Source organism: Haematobia irritans, chromosome 3 (genome assembly GCF_050003625.1).
Source record: "Haematobia irritans isolate KBUSLIRL chromosome 3, ASM5000362v1, whole genome shotgun sequence".
Lineage (NCBI taxonomy): Eukaryota > Metazoa > Arthropoda > Insecta > Diptera > Muscidae > Haematobia > Haematobia irritans.
The window spans coordinates 194,805,264-194,819,114 of NC_134399.1; the positions used below are offsets into that span (position 1 = coordinate 194,805,264).

Sequence of the window (13,851 nt, forward strand, 5' to 3'; positions counted from 1 at the left end):
TTTGTGACCCGAAAATACCTCTAGATTTCCAATTTCAGGCAAATAGGATAAAAACTTCGGATTCTAGAAGCCCAAGAAGTAAAATTGGAAATCGGTCTATATGGGCGCTATACCAAAATATGGATCGATACTCACCATTTTCGGCACACCCCTTTATGGTCCTAAAATACCTCTAGATTTCCAATTTCAGACAAATTGGATAAAAACTACGGTTTCTATAAGCCCAAGACCCCAAATCGGGAGATCGGTCTATATGGGGGCTATACCATAATATGGACCGATACTCACAATTTTTGGCACACGTATTTGTGGTCCTACAATACCTCTAGATTTCCAATTTCAGGTAAATTTAATAAAAACTGCGGTTTCTATAAGCCCAAGAAGTAAAATCGGGAGATCGGTCTATATGGGGGCTATACCAAAATATGGACCGATACTCACAATTTTTGGCACACATATTTGTGGTCCTACAATACCTCTAGATTTCCAATTTCGGATAAATTGAATAAAAACTGCGTTTTCTATAAGCCCAAGAAGTAAAATCGGGAGATCGGTCTATATGGGGGCTATACCAAAATATGGACCGATACTCACAATTTTTGGCACACGTATTTGTGGTCCTACAATACCTCTAGATTTCCAATTTCAGGTAAATTGAATAAAAACTGCGGTTTCTATAAGCCCAAGAAGTAAAATCGGGAGATCGGTCTATATGGGGGCTATACCAAAATATGGACCGATACTCACAATTTTTGGCACACATATTTGTGGTCCTACAATACCTCTAGATTTCCAATTTCGGATAAATTGAATAAAAACTGCGTTTTCTATAAGCCCAAGAAGTAAAATCGGGAGATCGGTCTATATGGGGGCTATACCAAAATATGGACCGATACTCACAATTTTTGGCACACATATTTGTGGTCCTACAATACCTCTAGATTTCCAATTTCGGATAAATTGAATAAAAACTGCGTTTTCTATAAGCCCAAGAAGTAAAATCGGGAGATCGGTCTATATGGGGGCTATACCAAAATATGGACCGATACTCACAATTTTTGGCACACGTATTTGTGGTCCTACAATACCTCTAGATTTCAAATTTCAGGTAAATTGAATAAAAACTGCGGTTTCTATAAGCCCAAGAAGTAAAATCGGGAGATCGGTCTATATGGGGGCTATACTAAAACGTGGACCGATACTCACCATTTTTGGCACATCTCTTTATGGTCATAAAATACCTCCAGATTTCAAATTTCAGGCAAATTGGATAAAAACTACGATTTCTATAAGCCCAAGACCCCAAATCGGGAGGTCGGTTTATATGGGGACTATATCAAAACCTGGACCGATATAGCCCATCTTCGAACTTGACCTGCCTGCAGACAAAAGACGAGCTTGTGCAAAATTTCAGCACGATTGCTTCATTATTGAAGTCTGTAGCGTGATTACAACAGACAGACAGACAGACAGACAGACAGACAGACAGACAGACGGACAGACGGACATCGTTATATCGTCTTAGAATTTCTCCCTGATCAAGAATATATATACTTTATATAGTCGGAAATCGATATTTCGATGCGTTACAAACGGAATGACAAACTTATTATACCCCCGTCACCATTCTATGGTGGTGGGTATAAAAATAGGTTTTTTTTGAAGCGGCTACTGAGCATTCCTTTCTTTCATCCGATTCCCTAAATGCAAGTAATATTATATTTTCTTAAATGTATTTTGCCAAAATGGAATAATAATTACATTTTCACCAACTTTTTTCTTTTTGTTTACCTTTTTTCTGCTCAAAAATCACTACATACTTCGTTTTCGATAGCATGCTACCTATCGTGCTCAACTTCGAGTAGAAACAATTCGATAACGACTGCGGTGATCCGCGTAAACTACATTACGAAGACGAAGTACTCGATTTCGACTGCGGTGATTTGGCCCCTGGACAGAATTTGATAGACTTCTACAAAATCTATAGACTCAAAATTTAAGTCGGCTAATGCACTAGGGTGGAACACAATGTTAGTAAAAAATATGGGAAACATTTAAATCTGAAGCAATTTTAAGGAAACTTCGCAAAAGTTTATTTATGATTTATCCCTCGATATATATGTATTAGAAGTTTAGGAAAATTAGAGTCATTTTTACAACTTTTCGACTAAGCAGTGGCGATTTTACAAGGAAAATGTTGGTATTTTGACCATTTTTGTCGAAATCAGAAAAACATATATATGGGAGCTCAATCTAAATCTGAACCGATTTCAACCAAATTTGGCACGCATAGCAACAATGCTAATTCTACTCCCTGTGCAAAATTTCAACTAAATCGGAGTTAAAAATTGGGCTCTGTGGACATATGAGTGTAAATCGGGCGAAAGCTATATATGGGAGATATATCTAAATCTGAACCGATTTCAACCAAATTTGGCACGCATAGCTACAATGCTAATTCTACTCCCTGTGCAAAATGTCAACTAAATCGGAGCAAAAATTGGCCTTGTGGTCATATGAGTGTAAATCGGGCGAACGATATATATGGGAGCTATATCTAAATCTGAACCGATTTCAATAAAATTTGGCAAGAATAGCTACAATGCTAATTGTACTGACTGTGCAAAATTTCAACTAAATCGGAGTTAAAAATTGGCCTCTGTAGTCATATGAGTGTAAATCGGGCGAAAGCTATATATGGGAGATATATCTAAATCTGAACCGATTTCAACCAAATTTGGCAAAAATAGCTGCAATGGTAATTCTACTCCCTGTACAAAATTTCAACTAAATCGCAGCAAAACATTGGCCTCTGTGGTCATATGAGTGTAAATCGGGCGAAAGTTATATATGGGAGCTATATCTAAATCTGAACCGATTTCAACCAAATTTGGCACGCTACAATGCTAATTCTACTCCCTGTGCAAAATTTCAATTAAATCGGAGTAAAAGATTAGCCACTGTGGTCATATGGGTGTAAATCGGGCGAACGATATATATGGGAGCTATATCTAAATCTAAACCGATTTCAATAAAATTTGTCACACTTTACTACACTACGAATTGTACTCCTAGTGCAAAATTTCAACCAAATTGGGGTAAAACTCTGACTTCTGGGGCCATATAAGTCGATATCGGGTGAAATATATATATGGGAGCTATATCTAAATCTGAACCGATTTCTTTCAAAATCAATAGTGTTCTATTCTAAGCCAAAACACATACTTGTGCCAAATTTGAAGTCGATTGGACTAAAACTGCGACCTAGACTTTGATTACAAAAATGTGTTCACGGACAGACGGACATGGCTATATCGACTCAGGAACCCACCCTGAGCATATTTACCAAAGACACCATGTGTCTATCTCGTCTTCTTCTGGGTGTTGCAAACATATGCACTAACTTATAATACCCAGTTCCACAGTGTGGCGCAGGGTATAAAAAGGCCGATTAAATACGTTTATAATTCAGTTTGACAAAATTTTCTATAAAAAAAAATTTTTGACAAAATTTACTATAAAAATAAAATTTTGACAAAATTTTCTATAGAAATAAAGTTTTGACAAAATTTTCTATAGAAATGAAATTTTGACAAAATTTTTTATAGAAATAAAATTTTATTGTTGTTGTTTTTTTTTATCTCAGCTTAAAGCCATGCATTAACTAAACTACAAGTGTAGCTTAACCAACAGAGGAAAAGTATGCTTGTCAAATTTATTTGGGCAAAGCCCTATAGACTGCAAGATGGTTGGATGTACAGCTGTTTCGGAATTACCACATTCCTCATCAGCATCCTCTACTTGCAGCAAAACTATCAACCAATTATCAGAATAAATTCGGGTAATTCACTCAACCCAACGTGAACTACACTTGAACCTCCCGAAAAAGGGTTTGATAGTCGCAGTCTATAGGGCTTTGCCCAAATAAATTTGACAAGCATACTTTTCCTCTGTTGGTTAAGCTACACTTGTAGTTTAGTCAATGCATGGCTTTAAGCTGAGATAAAAAAAACAACAATAACGATTGAAGAGAAGCCAACAATAACAAACAAAACGAATGAAGATAGAGGAAGCACGCTCAAAAACAAACCCAGCCAAATACATACAAATCGATGATTTGAGTTTGGCAAAGGAAAAGAGATATGCTGGCAAATTTGTTTAGGCAGTAGCCGACTATCAAACCCTTTTTCGGGAGGTTCAAGTGTAGTTCACGTTGGGTTGAGTGAATTACCTGAATTTATTCTGATAATTGGTTGATAGTTTTGCTGCAAGTAGAGGATGCTGATGAGGAATGTGGTAATTCCGAAACAGCTGTACATCCAACCATCTTGCAGTCTATAGGGCTTTGCCCAAATAAATTTGACAAGCATACTTTTCCTCTGTTGGTTAAGCTACACTTGTAGTTTAGTCAATGCATGGCTTTAAGCTGAGATAAAAAAAAACAACAATAACGATTGAAGAGAAGCCAACAATAACAAACAAAACGAAATAAAATTTTAGCAAAATTTTCTATAGAAATAAAATGTTGGTAGATTATTTTTGGCTCGTGTGGCAACCATGATTATGAACCGATATGGACCAATTTTGGTATGGTTGTTAGCGGCCATTTACTAACACCACGTTCCAAATTTGAACCGGATCGGATGAATTTTGATCCTCCAAGAGGCTCCGGAGGTCAAATCTGGGGATCGGTTTATATGGGGGCTATATATAATTATGAACCGATGTGGACCAATTTGTGCATGGATGTTAGATACCACACGGTTGAAAAAGACTGTTTTTCATATGTTTGGCTATAAACATTATATGTTTGGAACACAAATTTTTAAACACAATATTTTTGAGTGCAAGCATATAATGTTCATAAACTAGCATAACATGTTTGGGACATATATGTTAATATGTTAGAACATATTATGTTTGGGACATAAAATGTTTGTAAATATAATATGCTTGGATGCAAACATATATTAATTTAGAAATAGCCTATAAACATATATGTGTTTAGTAGCTTGGAGCGCTATTTAACAGGGAGCGATATTGAATTAAGTTGGTGGTTGTTGCTTGTTATTACAAAATTAACATTTTATTTTTCCTTGGGCAATTGATCAGCTACTTCTTGGATCCTTACAAACTGTGTGGTCCGCTGTTCGAATCCCCGGCCGGCAAAAGGTAAAATTAAAATAAAAAAATCATAAAATTGAATAATTTCTTCTACAATGTTTGTATTACAGAAAAAGGTGCTAAGAACTAAAAAATCTCGTGGAAGTGAGAAAGATGTGGGAGAATATACAATTAGGCAGAAACAAAATTTTGAGCATTCACGTCGAAAACCTATGTTGTTAGCACCTATATTACCTGTTTATTTTCATAATTCATTATGATTGTAAATATATAAATAAATAAATAAAATTTTGAGCACAATATTGTTTGGGAGAATTTTTTTAAGCATATAATATTTTTGGGTGCAAAATGCTTCCAAACATATTATATGTCCACATAATAACATATTGTTTTTTGGAAGACAACATTATTGAATTTGGATGCAAAAATACAAAATGTATGGAACTTAGACTACCCAAACATATATTGTTTAGACCAATATGCTTTCAAACATATTATATATTGGAAGAGATCAAACATATAAATGTTTGGGCAATACCCAAAAATGTATATGCTTGAAGCAAAATATGTTTGGGAGTATATGTTACAGAAGCGATTTTTTGTGAGCGTGCATATACTAACACTACGTTCAACATTTGAACCGGATCGGATGAATTTTGCTGGAGAACGGTTTATATGGGGGCTATATATCATTATGGACCGATATAAACCAATTCTGTCACGGTTGTTAGAGACCATGTACTAACACCATGTACCAAATTTCAGCCGGGCCAGATGAAATATGCTTCTCTTAGAGGCTCCGCAAGCCAAATCTGAGGGTCCGTTTATATGGGGGCTATACTCAGAAAATTTTACGTCGTAACTACAAGTAAATTCCATAATATTGAGTAGTTCAAAATTTTACTCACAGTTAGTTAAATTTAACTATTGATGAACAAAATTAACTCAGTGGAGGTAAATAGAACTTACGGCCATTACCAGCAAAATGGTTAAGAACTCCCAATGGGTGCGTAAATGGACTGAAGCAAATATAATAATAGCGAGTACGTATTTTCTCCAACGTACGAAGAAGTTTCTCAGCGTTACTGAACTTTTACTGTGCAATATTACGAAGTCTAGTTGGACACGAAATTTCCATTTTTAGTATAAATAAACAAACGATGCATGTCAATTCTAACTACACAGAAAAAAATTTCACGAAAAATTTTCCAATTAAAATTTTAATTGAGTTTTAAAAAATATTCAATTAAAAATTTAATTGAATCAACAAATTTTTTAATTGAAACAAAAATCAATCACAAAAATTAATAGTACCTATTAATTTTTTAATTGGATCAATTAATTTTTTAATTGATACTATCATTTCTGTGATTGAAGACATTTCAATTAAAACGTTAATTGGATCAATTAATTTCGTGATTTAATCAGAAAACAAATTTTTTGTGAGTACCGTTGAGTGAATCTACTTCTAGACAATAGTTCGTCTCCGAAACATATGCTCGTGTGGTCTTTCTAAAAATAGACACCCTTGAGTGTATGTGTTAATGAATACATGCAGCCAAACAAGAAAAGAATAAACAAAGTCACATTTGGTTGTTGATGAGTGTAAGAGCTAAGTGGCCCAGTGGATAGTGTGTTTAGTTAGAAAACTGATGGTACGCGGTTCGATCCTCCGTCCGGACAAGATATATAAAATGATAAAAATAAAATCTAATAAATGATTCTAAAGGATTTATACTACAGAAGAGTAAGTGGTTTGTACTAAATATAATATGACATGTAGAAATGGGGATCCTCCCCCTTGAGGTCTCCTTGCTCCAAGTCACCAGGTGGTCTAGGAAATCCGGAACATTAATTTTTTCGTTTTCAAAAAATGTATTATTTAGTTAATTTTTTACTTCTGAACAGTTTAATTTGAACTTGACAAAAGTTAAAACAAATTACTAACCGATAGGAAAATGTTGAACTTACTATGCTTCTTTAGCGACATACGAAGTTCAATATTAACACTGGTTAGTTAAAAATAACTCGCTAATGGGTTCACTCTTCTCTGAGTGTATACGTAAAAGTGGACCGATATGGCGCATTTGCAAAACCATCCGACCTACATCAATAACAACTACTTGTGCCAAGTTTCAAGTCGATAGCTTGTTTCGTTCGGAAGTTAGCGTGAATTCCACAGACGGAATATATATATACTTTATGGGGTCTTAGACAAATATTTCGATGTGTTACAAACGGAATGACAGATGGACGGAGATGCTTAGATCGACTCAGAATTTCACCACGACCCAGAATATATATACTTTATGGGGTCTTAGAGCAATATTTCGATGTGTTACAAACGGAATGACAAAGTTAATATACACCCCATCCTATGGTGGAGGGTATAAAAATAAATAATTGCAAGTGCCGGAAGAAATCAATTAATTTGTTAGTAAAGTAAATTTTTCGTCAAAATTCTATGATAAGTTCGTAATCTTTGCTTTACATTTTTTGTCATTAGATTCAGGATACGAATCTTTCAAATTTTGCGTCCTTTTGTTAAAGTAGAATATTTTTGAAGAAAGGCAAATTTTTCCTTAAATTAATGAATAATGGTTTTGATTTTAAGAAATAATCTTTAAATTAAGTGAGGTATTGCATTTTTAGGATTATAAATTATATGTAAGCTAAGACTGATGTTGACAGTTAACTCTCTAATGCCCAATCCCGCCTTTAGGCAGGCTTCATTTAATAAGGAAGCTTATAGTAAAACACACCTTAAGACAACAAAAATGGGTAAAATAAAAAGAAAACTTAGTTTAAACTGTTCAAGAGGCTTTGGAGCATATACTGAAGTTTATCGTACAAATTTTTTGTTTAGTTTTCTTGCTTCTGTGTCGTTAACATTGAAAATTTAATCAGCTGGCAAAAAACTTGGGGCATTAGAGGGTTAAGAAAACATTTTTTTACTTTGAAGTATCTGTCACAATTTGGATTTGTAAATTGACATTAAAAATAATAATAAATTCACTGTGTATGTGATTTGTAACGTAATTTTTGGTTAAGAGAACCTAGAACCTTTGAAGCTATATATGCAGAAAGCTTTCTAACAATGTCCGTATTTTAAAGAAATTTCATACTTGACTTGGAATTAATACAAAAATCCTTAAGGGAAGACTCAAATCTTTGCATCCAAGTAAACTTTTTTTAAACAAGTAATAAACATGTTAAACAATGTGTTTATTTTTTTTCACAAATTTAATGTCATTGCCATATTAAAACTTTGACATAAAATTGCCCACTCCGGATGGCCCACTTGAAAATTGTTATAAACTCTTGTCCCATCTCCAATTAAATCATATTCTCTCTAATCCAATCAATATTATGGGCCACTTTGGCATAACCATCTGGACGAGAGGTACCACACCTGAGGATGACAAAACCTGCAACACCCACAAGTTTACCATCGTATGTGGCTGGGCCTCCAGAATCACCATTGCATGCACCAGCTCCAGAGGGATGATCCAGGCAAATCAAGGCATCGCTATAGAATCCTATTTTCGATGAACACCCTAACTTGCTGAGAGCAGTCACTGTATACCATTGCATGTTGATGGGTAAACTAGCACCAGCATGCTCGGTAAGACCCCAGCCAGAGATAATAACGTCGGAGCCAGCGGGAACTTCACCCTCGAACATTTCAATAGGTTGAATCTTGTCGCTCAATACCAACTCTTCATCCAATTCCAACAAAGCCAAATCATTGTAAATCAAATAATTGGGATGGACCACAATGCGTTTGACTTGGACTATAATGCCACCAGCAATGCGATTTGTAGTACCAGCACGAATGGTGAATTCTTCGGCGGGGTAGCTGGAAACGATTCCCGACAAAATAGGTGTGTTTAAGAATTCTCGTTTAACAAATGACGGAAAAACTTACGGCGTTGTTCCTTCAATAACCACACAATGAGCAGCGGTTAAAACGTAGCGACTGCTTACAATGGAACCTCCACAAATGTGAGAATGGGCCCGACGTAAAGAGATTTGATGTGGAAATTGTTTGGCTTCAGCATCTTTGCCACCTACCACTCGACCTGTGGGATTGGCTTGAGTTAGACCAGCCAAGGCAATGACCACCACTATGAAAAAATTCAGCAAATACATCACGTCCCCAAAATATTAGCACGAATTTTAAACGAATTTCATTTTTCGTTAGTAGTATTTATAGCTTATTTGTATGCAATTAATGGATAACACCGAATTACAGTAAACCTAATCTCAGAGGGAATTTTATTTATTATGACCGAAAATTTAAATCTAATCTCATTGGTTTTGATAAAATGGATTATGCGACTAGTTAAACTGTCTTAAGAATTATCAGTGATTTATTGTGGATTTTGATTCCATATTACTTTTATGAATTATATGCTTTAATATACAGCAGACAGAAGATGGTTGACATTGCCAACATTAAAGGGAAATGAAAAATAACAAGTACATACGGCTGTAAGTTTCGGCCAGGACGAATGTTATGTACCCTCCACCATGGATTGTATAGAAACTTGTACTAAAGACTGCCATCCAAAATCGAATTACTTGGGTTACGGTAACACTTGCCGATGGCAAGGTATCTTAAAACTTCTTAACACCGTCTCCTAATTTTATAAGTTAGTCCATACGGGGTATATATTAAACAAAACAAGTATATACGGCCGTAAGTTCTGCCAGTCTGAATCTTATGTACCCTCCACCATGGATTGCATAGAAACTTGTACTAAAGACTGTCATCCTCAATCAAATTACTTGAGTTACGGTAACACTTGCCGATGGCAAGGTATCTTAAAACTTCTTAACACCATTTTCTCAATTGTAAGCCGATTAAATACGTATTTAATTTAGTTTGACAAAATTTTCTATAGAAATAAAAATTTGACAAAATTTTCTATAGCAATAAAATTTTGTCAAAATTTTCTATAGCAATAAAGTTTTGTCAACATTTTCTATAGTAATAAAACTTTGACAAAATTTTTCTATAGAAATAAAATTTTGACAAAATTTTCTACAGCAATAAAATTTTGTCAAAATTTTCTATAGAAATAAAATTTTGACAAAATTTTGTATAGTAATAAAATTTTGATAAAATTTTCTATAGTAATAAAACTTTGACAAAATTTTCTATAGAAATAAATTTTTGATAGATTATTTTTGGGGATCGGCTATATATAACTATAGACCAATATGGACCAATTTTGGTATGGTTGTTAGCGGCCATATACTAGCGCGATGTACCAAATTTCACCACGTAGCAAATTTCAACCGGATCGGATGAAAATTACTCCTACAAGAGCTCCGGAGGTTAAATCTGGGGATCGGTTTAAATGGGGGTTATATATAATTAAGACTGGTATGGACACATTTCTGCATAGTTGTTAGAGACCATATACTAACACCACGTACCAAATTTCAACCGGATCGGTTGAAATTTGCTCCTCTAAGAGGCTCCGGAGTTCAAATCCGGGGATCGGTTTATATGGGGGCTACATATAATTATGGACCGATATGGACCAATTTTTGCATGGTTGTTAGAGACCATAAACTACCACCACTTACCAAATTTCAACCGAATCGGATGAATTTTGCTCATCCACAAGGATCTGGAGCCTCGGATCGGCTGAAATTTGCCTCTCTTAGAGGCTCCGCAAACCAAATCGGGGGATCGGTTTATATGGGGGCCATATATAATAATGGACCGATATGGACCAATTTTTGCATGGTTGTTAGAGACCATATACCAACACTATGTACTAAATTTAAGCCGGATCAGATGAAATTTGCTTCTCTTAGAGGCTCCGCAAGCCAAATCTGCGGATCGGTTTATATGGGGGCTATATATAATTAAGGACCGATGTGAACCAATGTTTGCATGGTTGTTAAAGACATATACTAACACCATGTACCAAATTTCAGCCGAATCGGATGAAATTTGCTTTTCTTAGAGGCTCCGGAAGTCAAATCTGGGAATCGGTTTATATGCGGGCTAAATATAATTATGGACCGATGTGGACCAATTTTTGCATGGTTATTAGAGACCATATACCAACACCATGTACCAAATTTAAGCCGAATCGGATGAAATGTGCTCCTCTAAGAGGCTCCGGAAGTCAAATCTGGGAATCGGTTTATATGGGGGCTATACGTAAACGTGGTCCGATGTGGCCCATTTTCTATACCATCCTACCTACATCAATAACAACTACTTGTGCCAAGTTTCAAGTCGATAGCTTGTTTCGTTCGGAAGTTAGCGTGATTTCCACAGACGGAATATATATATTGTTACGTTTTTATATTTAGGCGTTTTTAATTACCCGACAATTAAAACACAGTTCTTTTAAATAACGACAATCTACAATTTATTTACTATGACTTCACACTTTACAATTCGCTCACACTGAAGTTATTCGTTTGACGCTTTAATTAAGACTCACTCGTTAGCAGCATGCGAGCGCTTTTATATATGACGGTGTGGCAATACGAGAACATTCTGGTAGCACTACAATATTCTGGCAACGCCAGAACATTCTTAGACAATGCTAGAGGGATCTACGACCATTAAGTTATTCGTCTGGTGGCTGCCAAACACATACACACTCACATAGATATATGCTCGCATTACTACAAAAACAATGACAATAGACAATGAGATGAAATGAGAATGCAGAATAACAAAGCAAAGGGGTTGCTATTCTATGAGAGAGTAAGAACTAACATTTCGGTAAGCAAACAAAAGAACATAAAAGAAATTCAGGAAAATACTAGAAAATGAATAGATGATTCCAACAAGTGATAGCAAAATTTTATCGTTACAATTTGAAATTTTAAATTAACGGAAACTAATTTAAATAAACTTATATCTATAATTATCAAATTCGTAACACTGCCTCCCGCTTAAGCCTGTTCGTCCCGAACAGGCACAGAACCTGTTCCGTAAGGAGCCAATCGTTCCAGATGTACAACTTTCATCTTTGATCTAGGGCTGTCGTCCTTCTGAATCCGGTATACAACATCATTGATCTTCTTGATGACTTTGTATGGGCCTTCCCACTGTGTTTGCAGTTTAGGACACAATCCTTTCTTTCGTTGCGGGTTAAACAGCAGAACCAATTCTTCTTCTTGGAAGCCCTCAGTATTTACAGCACGATCGTATCTCGCCTTCATTCTGTTGCTGACCATTTTTATTTTGTTGCGCACTGATTCGTGAACTTCACCGAAAGTGTTTGGGATGTCGTTTCTGTTTTGTTCCATGGCGAGCTCATTAGGTTTAGCGCCGAATATCAGATCTCCAGGCAACTTCAACTCAGTTCCGAATAGAACATTGGCCGGTGTTCGAGAGGTGGAATCATGAATGGCAGATCTATACGACAGCAAAAACTTTGGTATATGCTCGTCCCAGTCCCTCTGGCCGTTGTCCACTACTTTTCGAAGATGTTCCTCCAGAGTGCGATTAAACCTTTCTACCATGCCATCGGATTGTGGATGTAATGGTGTAGTCCTCGTTTTCTTGATACCAAGGGATTCACACATCTCTTTGAATATGGCCGATTCAAAATTTCTTCCCTGGTCTGAGTGAATCTCGGACGGCACACCGTAGCGACATATCCAGTTTTTGTTGACAACATCCACAATCGTTTTTGCCTCTTGGTTTGGAATTGCATACACCTCCGGCCATTTGCTGAAGTAATCCATGACCACAAGGACATAACGGTTTCCAGAATCACTTACTGGGAAAGGGCCTGCCACGTCCATTGCTATTCTTTCAAACGGGGCTCCTGGTCTATATTCTTGCATAGGACCTCGACTTTTCCTTGTTGGACCTTTCGCCTTCATGCACTTCTCGCAATTGGCTACCCATTCAGCAATTGATTTCTGGCATCCAACCCAGTAGAATCGTTGCTTCACTTTCTCGGCTGTTTTGGTTATTCCCAGATGACCTCCACTGGGACCATTATGGAACTCCGCCAAAACTTCTCTTATTTTGGAATCCGGCACGATGATCAAATTTCGGCTGCTCTTGCCATCCTCGCTTTCCCATTTACGTTGCAGGGATCCATTGACTAGAACTAAACTATCCCATTGAGCCCAGTATGCTTTCATAAGTGGACTTTCGGCTGCGATGTCTTTCTTGCTGGGTTTCTTGTTCTCTTCCTTTGCCGAAATAATTTTGTTCAAAATGGGATCTTTACGCTGTTCTGTTGGCCAGTCCACCCCAGATTCGATGTGTAACAGCCGAATATCAACAATCTCCTCCTTATGTTCAGCTTTCGAGCAGTGCTTGCATTCTATACTGCAAGGTCGACGTGACAAAGCGTCAGCGTTACCGTGTTTTCCACCTTTTCTATGCTCGATACTGAAATCATAGCTTTGGAGCCTCTCGATCCAACGTGCCAGTTGAGCTTCCGGATTCTTGAATTGGAGCAACCATCGTAGAGCTGAGTGATCAGTCCTGAGCAAGAAGTGTTGTCCATACAAATATTTATGATAATGTTTTACACCCTCTATGACGGCTAGCAGCTCTCGTCGCGTTACACAGTAGTTCTTTTCGGGCTTGGACAACGTTCGGCTGAAATATCCGATGACCTTCTCCTTGCCGTCTATCTGTTGGGATAGCACACCTCCAATACCATGCGCGCTAGCATCTGTATCCAAAACAAATTTTTCGCCCAGAATAGGATACGCTAGAAC

The 13,851-nt window shown here is 36.5% G+C and overlaps 2 protein-coding genes and 1 long non-coding RNA gene across 10 annotated transcripts in view; all 3 read right to left on the minus strand.

The window, feature by feature from the left end:
* The window catches only part of LOC142230627 (uncharacterized), a 339,644-nt gene that overhangs the window by 281,421 nt on the left and 44,372 nt on the right, over positions 1-13,851 (minus strand). The window lies entirely within an intron of this gene.
* LOC142230618 (carboxypeptidase D) overlaps positions 1-13,851 on the minus strand; it is a 266,046-nt gene that overhangs the window by 112,386 nt on the left and 139,809 nt on the right. The gene's annotated exons all lie outside the window — the stretch shown is intronic.
* On the minus strand, positions 8,331-9,354 carry LOC142230626 (serine protease SP24D-like). Its single transcript, XM_075301268.1, has 2 exons — positions 9,053-9,354; positions 8,331-8,983 (listed from the first exon to the last, which is right to left on the minus strand). The coding sequence occupies exons 1-2, from the start codon at positions 9,274-9,276 to the stop codon at positions 8,461-8,463; spliced, it is 747 nt and encodes a 248-aa protein (XP_075157383.1). The 5' UTR covers positions 9,277-9,354; the 3' UTR covers positions 8,331-8,460.

What these genes read in the sequence shown, in the direction of transcription:
- LOC142230626 (XM_075301268.1), bottom strand. Translation starts at nt 9,276, where the DNA reads ATGTATTTGCTGAATTTTTTCATAGTGGTGGTCATTGCCTTGGCTGGT. An exon ending in GTTATTGAAGGAACAACGCC is followed by an intron (nt 8,984 to 9,052) that starts GTAAGTTTTTCC and finishes AATCGTTTCCAG; the next exon opens with CTACCCCGCCGAAGAATTCA.